Here is an 18917-nt window from a genome sequence, read left to right as displayed (position 1 = left end):
TTTATATAAGTAGATATGAATAGTATGATGCACATCTCTTTTTTAGGTTCCTAGTTCCACAGTGCATCAGTGACAAGTTCTGATCCATACAATATTCCGTTTTATTTATCATACATTATTTTATGCACCTACCTATTTACAATAAACAGTATAATAAATATGCCAATCATAAATATATACGTAGGTTATATATATGAGACGAAGGTTCCGGACGATTTCATTGTAAAATAAAATACAATAGTTGCGGAATTAAGTGTAGTACTTACTCATTATTATAATAATACATGAAGGCAAATAACGGACATTTGTATGTATGTAATATATTATGACCATGACGTGTAATACGTGCCATGGAAATAGGTGCAGCAAAACCAAATTCAGAGAACAAATAAGAGTAAAAAATAAAAATCATAGAATTTTTTTAGGGCACTTTACCTTTTTGGAATGCGACTTATTGTTATGTAGAAAATGATCCTTTTAAGGCCGAAACGGTAGACATTTGGGCGTCTTTATATACATACCTAACTACCTAACAAGCAACATGTATACGCGTTGGATGACATGTTTAAAAAAAAATTATATAAACAACCGTTAGCGTTTTTAAATTGATTTTTATAAAAATAAATATACGCAGAAATATGCTTAAAAATTATAATTTATAATGTAATAGTCAGTAGGTATATTATATATTCCCGAATATAGAAATAGCCAATAGGATGTATAAAAAAATCTTATAAGTACATACAATGCAAATGTACCTTAATATACGCATAGGTACTGCCACTGATATCATAATGCCTATATAATAATACTAAATAATATAGAATAGGTATGTTACTGCTTTAGTAATAGCGTTGAGTATGTCGGTTACAGATGAGATGTACTATATTACCATGTTATATGGGTAGTAAATGGATAGACGTATGTTCTAATATATTATGATTGTAGTATATAGAGAATTATAATAATCAGTAATCATGTCTAAATTATATATTGTAACTTATAAAATAAAACGAGGTTATAGTGTAATACATAAAATATTAGTATACACAAAATGTTGACATTAAGCGCAACATTGATTTATTTCTTGCACTGACAGTAATGTTAAAAAAAAAAAAATGTTAAAATCACTATAGGTGACTAAGTATACTATACTAGTAATCATAGAATAAAGTATACGAAGTAAACCAATAACACAGTGAGATCGGTACGAATTTTAATGTATAGGATATACATTCGAAGCGGTGATAATAAATGTATAGTAATTAGTAAAAGATATATATAATTAGGTAGGTATTCAAGCATCAGATATACTGGTATACATAATAAAGGTACCTATAAAAAAAATTAAAAGAAAAACTGACGATATCCTGAGCTAGTCCTATTTTTAATTTTTACCTTTTTCATTACCGGGAGCGCGTTTACAGTCTCATTGACAAATTAAATTGAATATCCCGATTGTGTTCTCGACTGTAAGTACCCTATTAAAATAAACAAATCAACTAAAAGATACAAGTTCAATCATATTAACTTTGATAGTTCAAATTTAAAACTAATATTATATGTGTAACTTTAAACTTGTATAATTATGACTGTAGCAGTATAGCATGATGGACAAACCGCATTCTATAATTCTAAATCAATAATAACTAAAACATGACTATACAACTCATTTACGGTTGATAAGTACGAGTATGGTAGTTTCGTTTTAAAAAATTTATATTTTTAATTTAAAAAAAAATTCATAATAAATAACAATAAACAAGATACTGAAAAATGGTAAAGTTATTTTACAAAGTCATAAATAAAACTTGCCGTGGTACAGGTGTTTTAGTGATTAAATTGATATTTATACATATTATTATAATTTATACTTCATCCGTTAAGCATATATTATTTATCTATTGAATATAAGCTTTTATTTTCCTCTAATTAGGTATAATAATCAAAGAATTTAAAGCTTTTTCGGTACCTATATACTATTTAATATCCGAATATCGATGTACCGGTTATTGGCGATTAGAAGATTATTGTAGATACCTACTTGAATTATACATTATGCGTTATTCAGAAGTGCCAAATTACACAAAATTACTGTTTAATACCACAAAAGTACCTATAATTTAAAAACATACATTAATAGACAATAGTATATAGTTCTTTATTTTAAAAATATGTTAAATATTGGTGTTTTAACAAGATACCCACTTGCATGTTTTTCAAAAGGTTTAATTTTTATCAAATTTTCAAATTTTATAATTTCATAATGATATTATTGATACCATAAAATATCTTTGTATTTTATTTTATTTCTATAGCATTTGAATCATTTGATACAATTATGATATAATTCAATGTCGATGTTCGTCGTTCGATAGGTATGCCGATTGCCGATGATCGGAGCTAGGCAAAATGTTATTTAGATAATTATTCAAAATATTTTTAAACATAATGATAATATTAAATACAATTAATGTATTATATAATAATTTATATTCATTGCAGAGAGCAAAAGGCCTAGATTATCTATAACGCTAATAATAATAGGTAATAAATAAAATATATCATTATCATATTAATTAATAGTTATTATTTATATGGGCATATGAATACATGGATTTAACAGTATTCCGGCACGTACTGCTATGATGGTATGCTATCATTTACCGGCATAAATTCTAAGATTATTATATTTAAAAGATAAATTTATTTGACGTAATTTCGTCGCACTGCATAAAAATATTTAAATGCGCTTGCGATGTGAAAACAGCTTGATTGATAGTTTGATGGCGCATCGCAATGGACGTGGAGAAAAAATAATTCGGTGACAACTAAAACAAAAATCTGGAATTGCGGTTATCCATCACGAATATGGACAGTCATCAATTGCCTTAGTGAAGATTACCACGGTAATTGGTCGGTAGTACATGGAGGATCAAACAGGTTTATGCTTTCTTGTCTGTCCTTATATTATATCATATGTATAATAACTTTATTATTAAGATTTATACACAAAAAGCTACGCCCGTAAGTCCAAAAAAATTGCATAGGTTTCCATAGAAAAATTAATTGAAGTAATGTGATGAGGAATATTGTTCAATATAATTTAAATAAATAATAGTATATTATGAATATTTATTATCATACATCAAATTCATCTTTCCGTCAACCATTACACAAGAAATTGTCTAGGTATGCAGCGACTGAAGGCTAACGCGTACCTACAAGTAAAATAAATAATATATTTTTATATTACGTATTATTATAATTTTGTGCATATGCCATATGAGTAAATTTAAATCGCCGTTTAATATTAAAAAATATTACAATTTAGACAACAAGTGTTATTCAATAGGTAAATTATTAGTGAATAATAATTTATTGGTACTTGTAGTGCTAGGTTTATATAAAGCATAATTTAGCATTATTTATATGTTAAACATAATAATGGCATAATATTAGGTATATGGATGACAAAAATCTACCAGCATCAGATGGCATGTCTAAATGTCAAATATACTATAGGTAATAGGTATAAGTACAAGTATTCAAATCGTAAACCAAATTTGTATACATAATTTATCGTAATGTTTTTGTATAGATAATGCATATATAAAATTAATACCATGGGTATTAAAAAAAAAATGTAATGCCCACGTCTGTTAAATAGTTGTCAGCCAGTGACCTGGATACAAAGACTTATCCTGAAAAAAAAATTAATGATTATATATTTAATGATAATAATAATAATAATAATAAAACGACAAAACAGTATCTTGCATAGCCATTTAGGTATTATACGTAATACAAAATAGCAATGCGTAGTTATAAGATACGTATTTATAATATTCTATATAGATTATAATAAAATATGAAAAATCGTGATTCTATTTTTCAGTTCTATATTTGGGTCAATCTGAACGTTGAAACTTATTAGAATTTTGCCACTGTGTGTGTCCAAGGAGAGCAAGTAGGTATATATAAGAAATATGTATACTATATTATGTAGTTACATGCAAGCGATGCTGTTCTGGAGTATTTGAAAACTGTCATCAAATATGCGTTATTCATTCATCGGGGAATGTCTTTTATGTCTTCAAAATTCCAATTTGGGGTATTGTATTGAGGCTGGCACGAAACGGCCGCCTGCAGACGCGGCTTTGCTACACATAATAATAATATATACTGTGCCGCGTGTGTGTGTATTATATAATACACATAGGTATATGTATACATGTGTGCGTGTGTATTTTTATATTTATATATATATAATATATATTATACTTATATATATCGATCCCGACAGGATATGTTAAGGCATTCTTCGTCATTGTGCTTAGGGGAATACGAATATAAATATATATATTTATATAATATAAGCGTTCACATGACCATTGTGATGAATCCGATCTGCGTGCGTGCATTCCATTTGAATAGAATCGGAACGAAAATACCTTTTTTCCCTTTTGTCGCCATCGGCGTCCGAAAGACTCGTACACTACGCGACCATCACGGCGGTGGCGGTGGCGGCAACGATAGACTGAAGTGTAAGGGATATATAATATTTTATTCATAATACGAAACAAGTATATTTAATATATATATATATATATTGCACTTAAAGGTTTTAATATAATATTTATGTGTATAACTCGTACAGTTCTTTTTTTTTTTTTTGTTGCAAAATCTCCATCATTTTGGATCACCAAATATCCGAATAAGGGTATAATATTATATAGTAGGCAACGTGCCAATGTCATTCAACATTTTACACCTGTTGAGAGTGTTTGTGAAGGTAGATTATGTATATAACAATATAACATCAATTGTTGTACCAGCGTTTGAAAGCCCCAGAAATCTATCTACCATGATATATATAATATATATAGTAGATAATTCATTGTAACATTTCGTCAAAATATAAAATATTAATATAGGAATTTACTATAATACTTATCTACATAGTTTTATAAATGCTATAGTCAGCGGTGTAATTTAAATTGTTAATGTGGATTTCTCAATACAAAATGAATACCTCCCATGAGTAGATAGGTGCCTATGGGATGTATATTTGCTATAATATGTAAATAAGCCAACACGGTACCTACTTGGCTACAAAATACCAATATACAATGAAGGTATTGCCAGTAGGTATAGATATATTATATACCTACGTATTATAATCGATATAACGATATGTGAATGTGATATCATGTATCAATATCATATTAAATAATGATTTGAAATATAAAAATGCATTAAACATAAGTAGGTAGGACATAATATCTAAATATGTAAACTAAGTAAAATGCAGTGTTGATACAATGATACTTTAATGTGAACAAGTATCACACAATTGCGTACGACGCACTTTTTTGGAATCACGTTTGCGTATAAACAATTAGGTACCTACCTAACTTTAAAGATTATTCTAAAAATTAAGCGATTGCGTATCGTCATGTACTTTTACCATATTTAAGTTTTTAATTTAAAATAAGTATGATATATTATTATTTATTTTAAAAACTTATTTTTTTATTTTAATATTTCTATAAAAAATACAATTATTTAAAACAATGAAGAGTTTAGACGAGGTTTATATCAAATATATTCAATTTAAAGCTGTATACTTTGATATCTTAAATAACTTATATCTTTGACAAATATGATAAAATATTTTAATGAGTTTTTATATTTTTAGATAAACGAATTTTACAGTTTACAAAACTGATTTTTGAACACCTACTGATAGTGCTTTTTAGTATCTATATTTCCTTTTGCGTTTTTTTTGTTTTCAAATTTTTTCAAAATCTGTATAATTGAATATACAGTAATCCCAAATGTAAAACTGATGGTAAAAAAAATTGTAATAATAACTGAGGTATTTAAATTTTTTTAACCTTGGTTTATATATTCTAATAAAAAAATATGGCACCTTTTCTATTATTCAACTTTTATTGTATGAAGATTAACTTATATTTTTTGCCCTTGAAATTAAATTTGTTTTTATTTAACAACATTTTAAAAATAGTAAATTCTACTATTTAGGTATTATTACATCTATTGTATATATTTACATATTAAAAAAAAAAATAATAATATCAATAGTTAATTAACATGATATATATTACATTCACACATATATTTAAATTTGTAATCATAATTGTATAAATATTAATTATTAAATTAAAAACACATTTTTTATTAATTAGTAATTAACTCATAACATTATTGAACAGTCTTCAGATAGCTATTAAACATTTCAACACTAGTCTTAGCAATATTTATACAAAACTCTGAATCATCTCCTGAAACTAATTTTAAAAGTGGTACATAATTGGGCTTTGTTGGGTCATATTGTGCTCGGTTTAAATATTTTAAATATTCATGTCTCTGTTTGATTCTAAATAAACGACTGGTCATCACTTGAGGTTCAAGGACAATGCGATCATGATTTATACCCATAGTATTGTGTATATAGTTGAATCGTTGTAATAAATGATTTTTAGACATTGTAAATAATCTAGGATGGATTTGTAATAGTCTTTTTCTTTCACTTTTATTAAAACCCATTTCTTCAATCATTGAAAACATTATTAGATTTACTGATTTTTTTGGCCAAGTAATTAATTTTGGTAATTTAGTAACTATACTACGAATATTATTTCCAGAAAGATAGAAGTTTGTTTGAAAAAATCCAAGACTGGTATCAATTTCAACTGTACTTTGAGATAACCATTTTGGGTGTTTTCGTATTATGGTAGTTATCATTTCTTTATCAAATTTTTTATGTTCTAAATAATTAATTCGAGTTATTAAATCATCCATATGTTCAGAAAATATCATAGGATTTTTTGTGAAAAATTTTCCTAATTCTTCAACTGGTACTCCACAATCATGAATAAATCTTATATATGGTTTCATATCACGTTCAAAATCTAATTTCAATATCATTTCCATTAAACTAGGATTATTGTCAAATTTGTAAATTTCAACACCAAGTTTGACTAATTGTTGCAGTGAATAAGATTCATTAACATATGCAGCCAAATTAAATGTAGGAAGTAATGCTGGACTAATAGTAGAAAAATTAGTGATATTGGGTTCCAATGGAACAGTATTATAGTCCTTAGGCCATTGAATCGAATTAGACTTAATTATTTCTAAAGTATTATCAGAGCTACAAAAGCATCTGAAGAATTGTTTTTGTTTATTGATCTTAAAAGATAGTACTCGTTTAAATAAAATCATGATAATAAAATTTATAAATGTAACTTGGATATTTGAATTTCAGTAACAATTAAAATTTTGTTCAAGTCTTGAAGTTAAATAAGTTGGTATTTCAACTGTCAATCTGTAAAAAAAAAATTTTAACCATATATTATTGAAATAATTTTAATGAATACTATATTACTACCTAATTTTTTATTTAAATTTAAACACATAAAGATAAATGTATTGATATTATTGTGAAAAAACTAAAACTTATTGTCTTTTTACTGTAACAATATTTAGTATTCACTAAAGTGATCTATTGATAACAGAGGGAAAAGGTATACCTGTAGTTCAGGTAAAGACATGTTGAACACTAGAAGAAGTAATATTCTCTTGATGGACATAATATATTTAATGTGCATTAAAAATGTTATTAAAAACATAAATAGGGTTATACATAGTTAAAGGTAATATTGAAAATTTAAACTAAAAGTATTCTTTTAAGCCAAATAAATGTGTAGTTGTTTTCCAATGGTTATGTCGTTTATACAAGAAAAAAATGAATTGGAATTCTAAGAAGTTTTAAAATAATAACCATTATAAGTAAAAAACTTTAACTTACTTTTATTACATTTTATTCCATTACTTATAGAAGTGTTAAATGAAAATTATCCATACTTCAAGGTAATCAAATGAAACTACGAAAAAACAATAACTTGAACAACCTTTAGGAGCTGAAAAAAACAGAAATTATCCATCATGAATATAATTATGCAACATGTGTTTTAAATATGGACAGTGAGATATCCAAATAAATTTTATTAATTTTTATTATACTTAAGCTTAACTATTGTTTAGTAAATTAAATATTTTAAATTTCAACTAGTATAATATCAGTTATGTATAAACATTATTTATAATTTATTTAATACTTAATTATGCTCTTAAATTATATTTATACATCACAAGTTTAAATTAGTAAATATTTAATTTATATAATTTATTAAAAATACTTATTAATTTACCTGTTTCCAATAAAAACTTTGAAAATTACAATCAAAATATATTATATTTTAAATTTGAAGTACAATTCAATAAAAAACCATTGAAATAAAATGAAAATTGAAAATGTTAAGGTTTTAAATGTTTTAATGTTCAAATTCTATTTTTTTTGAAATGATAATTGTTATCATTTTTTTATTAAGCTTTATATCGACGGTATATAATAAGCACGATAAAATATTACTCGTAAAAAAGCTTATATCAGTATCGTGGAAGAAAAATATTACATTCATTCGACTTGGATCAAATAACAAATTTGACCGCCCAATTTAAATGTACTCATTTTATCTTTTATTTTTTCGTTTTTTCGAATAAAAATTATAATATTATATATTTGTTTATTATTCATCGTTTGATTAATTTATTCAACTTATTCTGAAACACAATGATTGCTAGAAATTCAATTACCATTTAACTATTTTGATATTGAATGAAGTCATATATATAGTTAGAAATGCTATAAATAAGCAATGTAATAATTTTACAATGACTTGTTTCATTATTTTGTCTGTAAATACGATAAGTAATCGATAAATGTTTCAATTTTTAATCTCAAGAGTAGTAATTAGATAGTAATTTAAATCTAGTTTGTATTTTGAAAAAATCAAAATTAAAAATTTCCAGGTATTTTTTTACATTAAGGAAAAACTGGAATTTTAACGTTAAACCAGTTCTTGAATAAATTAATTTCTTTATTTTCTTATAATTCCAAAATCATTTAGATCAAAAACTTAAAATTTTTACAAAATATTATTATTATTAATTTTTATATATGGTCTAAATTTCTATGTATTTAAATATTTTTGAGCTATTTATTGGCAAAAGAAATTTTTTTAGTTTATTTTTTTATAAATGTGAATCAAAATTTAATTGCTGGGTAGAAATACTTGAAAATTTATTAAAAAGCTTCTCATAAATTATAAATTTCTCAATTTAAAAATATTGTTAATCAATAGTCACAGTAAAGTTAAAATATTGACAAATAAAAAATTCATCAAAATTGTGAAAATTAATTAACTATTTAGTAATAATTAGAAATACATTTACACATAAAACATTTGTTTTTAAACTTAAGATTTAAATTTATAATACAAAGTTGTTTATTAGTTTCTTAATCTATAAATGAAAAAAAAATTCTATCGGAAAGCCATGACAATATTTCCATGGGCATTTTAAGTTCAAATGTTTACATTATCAACGTTCCACAATTACCAAGAAAATAATTATTTCTCAACAAACAATTTTTGATATTTAATTGTACATTTCAAAAAAATAATAATGGATAAGTACTTGAAATTTTCACGAAATGTTTAAATTATTATTTTCATTATATATGATAACATTTTGAAATTTTTTAAACTCTTTTTAAGTTATTTATAGGCCTGAGAAATTTTCAATTCTTTTTAAATGCTAATAAGAAATTACTTGATGGGTCAAAGTTCTTTAAAATTTAATACAAGATCAAAAGATTCTACAAAAATTATTCTTAAAACTGTACAAAAATATTAAAAATACATATGTATTTAATCACATGCATTTTTTTTATACATATTTTTCATGTTTAAATTTTAACGAATTTCGTTAAAACTATAAAAAAATGCAAACTCTTTTGTAGCCAAAAATTTATAAAGCCTTTTTTTTTATATCTTTATTTTGCAATATTATTACAAGATTCCTAAAAGTAGTTTTTAAAGAAACCATAAGATATAAAAAGGCAATAATTTTTTATAGATATTTTAAGTTTCATTTTGGAAAACTTGACTGATTTAAATGATAAATAACAATATTTTAATAATTTTTGTTAATATTTAAATACAAAACTTGTGGATACTTAAACTTTTATGTATTATATAGGTATTATTATATTATTATGAATTTTACTATGGGTACGTAATAACATTTTTGATTTATTTTAAATTATAATTTATTTATTGATATTATAAATCTCTATTCTTACTGTTTATCAGTGTTTTCAAAAAGATGATATTAAATTTTGTTATTTATAAAAGTTGATATGTGATATAAATATATATTAATTAAAAAAGTGAAAAAGTGAAAAAGTTAAAAAAGTTATTACAAAAATTTTATAAATACAATGTCTTCAGAAACAATGTTATCAACTTACAATAATACTAAGATCAAAATATTACTAGATAATACTGGCTTATAGAACGTCTCCAATCAGAATCGTTTTTTGTACATACTGAAAGATGATATATGATTTAATTCAAACTTTGTAGAACTATAATAGTAGCCCACTCAACACATAATGTATAGCAGAGTAGTACTCTCTTTATGTTAAAAAAAAAAATTATGAAACAAAATTAATAAAAATATTCATTCAATATTTTCAGGTATAACAGTTTAGTACACTAACATAATTAACTTGTCTAGGTTAATCAGTTAAATATTAAAATATATATTAACCAATATGGTTTTTTTCCACCTTGACGTTATTCAATACAGCAATATACCAGCATCATACATGTGTTTATGTATGTAAACATTTAAGTATTTACATTTGATGTATTATTTATTTTAATGTTACAAAATATTAATACAGTAAAACCTGCCATGTGCGGAATTGCATGGGACTGATAAAAATTTCTGTTTTAAGCAGGTTTTCATGTTACTGAATAAAAAGGAAAATTCCATACTATAGAGTTACAATATTCTACATAATTAAAATTTAAGGTTATAACATTTTGTGGCCAATAATAAAAATAAAAATTTTGAAAATTAATAAATATCATAGGTTAAAATAAATTTTAATTTTTAGTAAATAATTACATAATATTTAGTTATTTAGTAGGTATTAATCAAATAATAATATAAGAAAATAAAGTAAATAGATAAAAATATAATTAAAAATTTCAAAAATTTGTATAGTTTTATCCAGTTTTTTCTTTAAAATTAACAACTCTCTTCTATCTCTCTTCAACTTTTTTATTTAAACTTAAACAAATCTTTGAAGACATTGTAAGAACAAGTAAGATGAGACGAAAGATAGGAAAACTATAACTATATGGTATGACAATAATGAGCACTGATGATATAGATTCAAAATAAAATGTAGTTATCTATCGAAACATATTAATATTGCTGACCTTAATAAATGTTTAATGACAAAATAAATGTGGGTATCTAAAATATTTTTGTTCATATATCTTTCTGTTTGTTAAATGTACATATAAACGATTTACAGGACCAAAAAAAGCTTTCCATTTTACGTTAAACAGGTTCAGTTTTATCAAGGGTTTAATACTATGTTAAATTATAGAAATCTGCTGGGACCATAATAAATGTCCGCACTAATATTAATAAATAAATTTAAACAGAATAGGATTCTGTCTTAATACGGGTCCGTATAAGACAGGTTTTACTGTATATATACATATAAATTGAAATTGAAATATAATCATTGATATGATTGTGGAACATTAAAAATTTTTGCTGTTATAAATTCAGTATAGAAGTTTTATTTTAAATTAATATTTAAAAAATTGAAGCATATAATTTAATTTTAATATACAAATAGAATAGTTTTAAAATATATATTATAAGAGCTGTAAACTAAATAAAATAATAAAATAATATTAATTATAATTTATAATTCTTCTAATTTTGGACAAACAATTGTGTTCAAAACAGCTTGTTGTGGAATTTTTTTTGCTTGTTTCAACGAAGGGCCCCCATCTTCTATCTTACAGTTATTGTGAAAACGTACTCCTTTAGATGTTATCCGTTTATCTTCCCCAATATTTTCCTTAGATGAAGACACTATAATAAAAAAAATTACGAATATAAAAACTATGCAAAGATTTTACGCTACAAATGTCTTTACATTTAGATTTTAGTACAGAAATTTGTTGTTCTAATTCTTTTAATTGTAGTTTGTCTTTTCTCATCTCTTTCTTAAGCTGTCGAATTTCACATTCTCCTTTAAAACATTGTTGGCGAGCTTCCATATCTCTAATAGACCTTCTATTCATTTCTTCTTCTAATGCCTTCTTTTCTTTTCTGAAACAATAAATCATAATTTATTAAAAATTTAAACATAAAATTTGAATAATTAAAATCATAACATACCGGACATCAGATACAATTTGAAGAACAACATTCATGCCATCATTGCTTAAATTATCTATTTTTAATACTTGTGGGGTTTCTGGTCTTTTATCTAATTCCCTAATTTTGGCTTCTAAATCCTATACAGATAAATTAAATGAATCAATAAACACACCAATTTTTACTATGAATTATCTTACGCTTATACAATTTTTATAACTTTGAATCAAAGTAGATTTTTCTAAGTCATCATTTCTTTCTGTTTCTAACAACTGTTTTTCTAATCTCATAATTTCCATCTAAATAAAATAATAAACAAGAATAAATCTGTAAAAGTAGAAATTTAACAATTTTTAAAACCTTCATTTGATTGTTATCATGATTAGCTTTTGATAAGCATTTTTTTAAAGTTTCATATTTTTCTCTTTTTATTTCCAATTCAGTTGTCAATGCTTGTCTTTTGTCATCCACTTCAGCAAACAATGAATTTCCTCTTTTATTATGAGCATTTAAATTATTTATACTATTGAGTTGTAACCTGAGCATTTCACATTCTTCTTGCAATGTCTAGTATCATAAAATAAAATCACTATATTTTACTAAAAAATCTTAATTTAAAAAAAAAAAGTATTAGCAAAACAATTAATAATGTAAAAATCATACCTCATACTTTTGCTTCCATTCATTTAATTGATCAGTTTTAAAATCAAATTTTCTTTTAAATTCTTCTAATTCTTCAATAGCTCTGCTTTTTGAATGTTCTAGCTCCATAATGATAATTTCTTGATTGTTAATCATATTTTGCATCTCTTCATATTTTTCCTATACAAAAAAAAAAAAAAAAAATTGAAAATGTTACTTATCAACAATCATAATTTAAGTATATTTTACTATCATATATTGATATATGGTTAACCGTACCTTTTTTTCATTTAACTCAGTTTTTAATTCTGTTACGATAGTTTCATTTAAATTTACTGGTAAGTCTTCTTTTGGCTTATCTTTTAAATTTTTTAAAATTGATAGTTGCTCGTTTAACAAATCAATCTGTGATAAATGGTCTTTTTGTTGGTCTAATAATTTGAACTCTAAATTAGAATACTGAAATATAATACAATTGAAATAAAATAATATTTAATTATAAATGTTTTATAGCTAAAATTATACATGTTCATCTAAAGAGAGAAATAACTAATAGTCAATGAGTAATTGATTAATTACTTTTACAGTCCATTGCCTTAAATCTGACTCTTTTGTTAAAATTTCTGATTTCAATTTAATATTATCATCTTCAACTATCTGTAATTGTTCTACATCATTTTGAAGTTCACTAATAAAAGCATTTTTGGTTTTCAATTGCAGTTGTGTTTGATATAATTCTTGTTTTAAAATCTATTTAAAAAACAAATTAGTATTATCAAACTAGATTTAAATTTAATTTAATACTATTATTTAAAGAAAAAAAAATCTTACAACAATAATGATACAGGAAGATATATAGTTCATAAATAATTATAACTTAATAAGTCATCTTAGTTTCTATATAATTGGACTATTTAATATATTTAATGATGTGTAATACTTACATCAATTGTAGTTATACTAGGACGAGTACAGTTTGTTGATGTGCTTACAGAGCTTTCATTATTTTGTGATAAATTTTCATTCATTTTGTCTAGATAATTTAAAAGTTTTAAATTAAAGTACAAAAATCATGTAATGAACGTTACTTCAGAAGTCCGGACAATTTCAAATTAGAACTTATAACAATCACAAAGTTGCCAGATGAGATGCGATCGTTGGCTTAGTCACCCTACAAAAAGACAAAAAAACCTTTAATATCTTCTCACAGCTTATGTCCTCAGTCACCGGGTTTAAGATTAAAAAAATAGATAAATAATTACCAAGTAATTATTACGGCAAAAGTATAAAAACTAGCCAATTAGTTTTTTTGAGAACTTAGAACCAAAAGAACGTCTTAACAGTATTAACTTAACAAAAACAAGTTAAGATAGTACACTAGAAATTTGAATTTTTAAAGCGTAACTGGTAAGTACTAAGTAGTAAGTACTAAAGTAATAACTGACAAAAGATAACCAGTGATGCCAATATTATTATAAGTGTATTGTTTTCGTTGGATACTTATGCAACATGGAAGAAAAATACTATATTGTTCGGCCTTAGAATAGATAATAAATCACATCACCCTTTACTATTTAGTATTTTGTATTTACCACAGGACCTGGTTGCTAAATTAAATTTTTATATCTTATTTATTAAACTTTTTTTTTTTGTTAAATATACCATATTCTATAATCTATAGTAAAATATTAATCATTGATAAATTAAAATACATACAATTAAAATTAAAACATACCTACTGACTATTGTATCTAAGTATTTATTTTCTCTCTTAAGTACCTGTTTTAAAATGTAAGTCATACATGGACAGATACAATCCCCGTCAATCACCATTCCACGACCTCAAATAGTTAAACCTGGGGTGGACAATTACTGTCGGCTTGCGAGCCTTTTTTATCTGGTCCGTGCTACATTTTCAAATTGCATAATACAATTTTAAAATAAAAAATGCACGTTATAAACAAAATAAATCCTAATTAAAATGTTTATTTTGAATGAGATTTTTTTTTTGCTTCCTATGATCTGGCTCACTAGATTTTAATTTCTAAAAATTGGCCCTCTAGTAATTTTGAGTTGCCCATCCCTAAGTTATACAATGCCATGCCAAAACTAGATAAGAAGTTTTGCTACATTTTATATTTATAATACCTATATATAATGATTTTAAATATAAAAGAACAAATTAATATTCGTTTAAATAATAAATTAGTTGATTCAAGTCTCAAATTACTAAAGGTCACGTGTAATTAAAATATGTAATATTTATGTTAAACATTAAGTTATTATTTATAGTAATATCAATTTTTTTGCGACTTTTGACTTAGAGGATGTCAACATTGTCAACGCACTGTTTATTTTCGCGTAACGTACATAGACAAAACGCATTTACGCAGAATCATTTTTTTAATGGTTTTTTGTAATTTTAGAGTAAAATAACCAATAATAAAAATTATAAAGAACAATATTTTTGAGGGTATAACATATCGATTTGTCTAAATACTGTCTCAAACAATTTTAAACATCATTTAAATTTATAATTTATTTTTTTTATTTTGAAAGTTGAATACTAAGTCAAATAATAATAAAATATAAAAAGCGATATGGCAAATCCTCAAAAATACTATCCTCTATAATTTTTGTAATATGTGTTTTTATTCTATAATTACTCAAAAATATCAAAAAAATGATTCTGGGTAAATACGTTTTGTCTATGTTATGTATGGGTCAGAGAGAGAAAACTAACAGTGCGCTGACATCTTATAGCTTCACGTCGATTTAACAAACTGAATTAATTTTAATTAAAACTAAAAAATTTCATAATGAATCATGATAGAGGTTCTTTTGTTCTCGGTATATTAATATTATTTTGTTACTTTAAATACACTTTTAACTAATATAAAAAAAGTATAGGTACACTATACGTAATGCGTATAATAATTAATAACGTACTAATATTAGGTATACCATAGTAGGTATATCTAATGAAGCAATTTTATTTACGTGATTAAATTAAGGGAGTATTTTTTAGTATTGTATTTTTAGTCCAAAGTTAAGAGTTCAGTAATAATTTTAATTTCAAAGTTTATATTTTTGACATTTCTAAAATTTACTATTTCAGTTATAGAATTTTAGATTCTGTTAGACTAAAAAAAAAAATATGAATAACAAATTAACAATATAATATGCTTACTACTATTTAAAGCTACATATTGTGCATCTATATATACAGGTAAATATTTTTAAAATATTTTATGTAAGCATATATAATAAATTAATATATTATTAAATATTAGATTAATGCCATTTTTTTTTTGTATTACTATGTTAAAATTTTTAATTTAATTTTTTTTAATAATATATTATTTATATTACTCATAGTTCATTGATAGATTAATTCATCTAACTTAGTAGAAAAAATACAAGTTTCAAATGAACAATGTTTAAGTAAACAATTCATAAAACTAAACTAATAAGCTTTTGATTATTTCAAAAGTATTTATTATAATTAAAATATAATAATTTGATAGAAATTTAAAATTCAGCGGCTAGTGATAATGTGATTTTCATTTATTAAAACTTAAATAGATATAGTATTTTTCCTCCATGATACTGATATACTGATGAATTAATACCCGCGTAAAATCTTTTATCATCATTTATTTACCATCAGTATTTTATTCTTGATATCTATTTAATATGCATTACATTTCAGATAATCGATTTAGCAAAATTTGAAATAATATTTATTATTTAGTATTTACGATTTAGTATTATTATTTATTAGTAATAATCGAAGATTGAGCTCCAATGCACGAAAATTAACAAATAGATTAATTGAATAAGTTTTTATAACTTAATATACCTATTGGTCATTATTAAAAAAAGAATGAAAAAAATTTTGTGTTCAAGAGACCAAGTGAATTTAAAATGTATTTTACTTGGTGGACAGAGTTTCAGGTAAATGTTGGTTTTTTTACTTTTTAATTTAGTTAAACACCTTAATATAAGTGTTTAATATACCACTAATTTATAATATTATGTAACTATAAATATATCATTATCATCATAAAATGATTTATGTTTAATAAATACAAATTGTTTATACATTATTAAATTGTCTCATATAATTTTTAGATGGAAAGAAACAAATTTAGATGAATACTCAGGAGTATTTGCTGGTGGTTTTTGGATATTAAAACAAAATGATGAACATATTGCTTATAAACGAATTCCCACCACAAACTTGGATGAAAAAATGTTAATTAATTATCTTAGAATTGATGAACCTTTAGAAGCATACTATAAAGAATGGAATTTATGTGATCCAATTTTTAAAAAATCAGCTGAACGGTTTAAAGGAATTAGAATGTTGAGACAAGAACCAGTTGAAAATATATTATCATTTATCTGTTCATCAAATAATAATATCTCAAGGTAAATTAAATTCCATACATTTTTTGTCTTTTGTGATTAAAAAAATACCATTGCAGGATCTCGTCTATGGTTGAAAAAATGTGTACTTTATATGGTAAAAAAATAGATGGAACAACTTATCATGCTTTTCCTAATATTGAAAAATTAATTGGGCTACAAGTTGAAGAAGATTTGAAAGTTGCTAAATTTGGATATAGAGCTAAATTCATACGACAAACTGCTGAAAAAATGTTTGAATTAGGTAGTAACGAATGGATTGATAAACTAAGAAATATGAATTATGATAGTGCTAAAAAAGAATTGATGCTATTGCCTGGAGTTGGCCCAAAGGTAAAAACTTAGTTATATGTTTTATAATTAAAGATGGAAAAGCTACGCTAGGAATCAACATCTTTAACAAAATTGAAATTTTAACTGCTCACATTTAAAAAATAATAAAAAGACATTTTGTATTCAAGTATCATAACTTTACTGTAAATCATATAAAAATTATCAAACTTAGTCTTTTTTGAATTTTTTTTTTCTTATTCTTATATCACTTGATTTATTACCATATTATATACTCATTTAAACAATTTATTATATTTATAGGTAGCTGACTGTATTTGTTTAATGTCACTTGATCACTTGGAAGCTGTTCCAGTAGATACACATGTATTCCAAATTGCTTGTGAAAATTATTTACCTCATTTGAAAAAATATAAAACAGTTACTCAACCAGTTTATAATGAAATAGGAGATTGTTTTAGAAAAATATTTAAAAAGAATGCTGGATGGGCACATACAGTGAGAATTTTATGTTTTGTTTAAGGTTACTAGTAACATTACAGTGGTCATATGGCTCCTGTAACATGATATTTTCTTATAATATTTTATAATGTTTATAAGATGTTTATAAACAGAATATAATTTTTTTCTTATGAGATTTTTAAAACTTGATTTTAATTATTATAAGCAATATTTTTGTAATGTTATGGCAGTAATATTATGAAATCATAAATTTTCTATTTTGTTGTATAAAATGAAAAACTTTAATTTTTAGGTATTATTCTTGGACGATTTGAAAAACTTTAAAGAAACTAAAAAACATGATGACAAACCTGATGGTAAACCTACTGCAAAAAGGAAAAAATTTTGTTGATTTATTGTCTACACTACTAGTATTACTGTTTGTTGTACACAAAACCTCTATTTGTATTTTTTTGTCGAGATATTTTTTTATTTTAAATTTCTTAAGTAATTGAATACATATAACAATTAGTATTCATTTTAAGTTAAATATGTTCAATCTTAAAGTTTTAATTAACAGTTTTGTTAACAATAATATTAATTTATTTTTCAAATAAATAAATTTAAATACATTTTTTAAATTGGTTTTAATTTTGGTAATAAAACTAATAATATACATTATACACATGTATTATGTAAGGAATATCTATAAATAAGTAATACTTACAGCATTGTTATAATTATTAGTAAATAATAGTACAATTGAA

General features: G+C 23.9%; 3 protein-coding genes across 4 annotated transcripts; 1 reads left to right on the top strand and 2 right to left on the bottom strand.

Annotated features, from left to right (window-relative positions):
- Positions 1 to 6179: 6179 nt before the first annotated feature.
- On the bottom strand, positions 6180 to 7928 carry LOC112594666 (transcription termination factor 3, mitochondrial). Its single transcript, XM_025339582.1, has 2 exons — positions 7838 to 7928; positions 6180 to 7354 (listed from the first exon to the last, which is right to left on the bottom strand). Exon 2 carries the CDS (start codon positions 7249 to 7251, stop codon positions 6229 to 6231), a length of 1023 nt encoding a protein of 340 aa, XP_025195367.1. The 5' UTR covers positions 7252 to 7354; positions 7838 to 7928; the 3' UTR covers positions 6180 to 6228.
- Positions 7929 to 11846: 3918 nt separating this feature from the next.
- Positions 11847 to 14402, bottom strand: LOC112594646 (protein Spindly). Of its 2 annotated transcripts, XM_025339551.1 has the most exons (11): positions 14250 to 14402; positions 14076 to 14158; positions 13932 to 14020; positions 13567 to 13737; positions 13267 to 13446; positions 13009 to 13167; positions 12706 to 12912; positions 12546 to 12644; positions 12367 to 12485; positions 12122 to 12297; positions 11847 to 12057 (listed from the first exon to the last, which is right to left on the bottom strand). In XM_025339551.1, exons 3-11 carry the CDS (start codon positions 14013 to 14015, stop codon positions 11885 to 11887), a joined length of 1368 nt encoding a protein of 455 aa, XP_025195336.1. In that variant the 5' UTR covers positions 14016 to 14020; positions 14076 to 14158; positions 14250 to 14402; the 3' UTR covers positions 11847 to 11884. The 2 variants fall into 2 exon arrangements, with proteins under 2 accessions (XP_025195336.1, XP_025195335.1); XM_025339550.1 differs by having other exon boundaries at positions 13932 to 14158.
- A 2468-nt stretch (positions 14403 to 16870) lies between these two features.
- On the top strand, positions 16871 to 18653 carry LOC112594683 (N-glycosylase/DNA lyase). The gene is made up of 5 exons (XM_025339624.1): positions 16871 to 16944; positions 17122 to 17421; positions 17478 to 17751; positions 18013 to 18207; positions 18464 to 18653. The coding sequence occupies exons 1-5, from the start codon at positions 16874 to 16876 to the stop codon at positions 18560 to 18562; spliced, it is 939 nt and encodes a 312-aa protein (XP_025195409.1). The 5' UTR covers positions 16871 to 16873; the 3' UTR covers positions 18563 to 18653.
- The last annotated feature ends 264 nt before the right edge of the window (positions 18654 to 18917 follow it).

This window comes from Melanaphis sacchari, unplaced genomic scaffold (assembly GCF_002803265.2).
Source record: "Melanaphis sacchari strain LSU unplaced genomic scaffold, SCAv2.0 Contig23_pilon_pilon, whole genome shotgun sequence".
NCBI lineage: Eukaryota > Metazoa > Arthropoda > Insecta > Hemiptera > Aphididae > Melanaphis > Melanaphis sacchari.
This window is presented reverse-complemented; position numbering and strand designations above follow the sequence as displayed.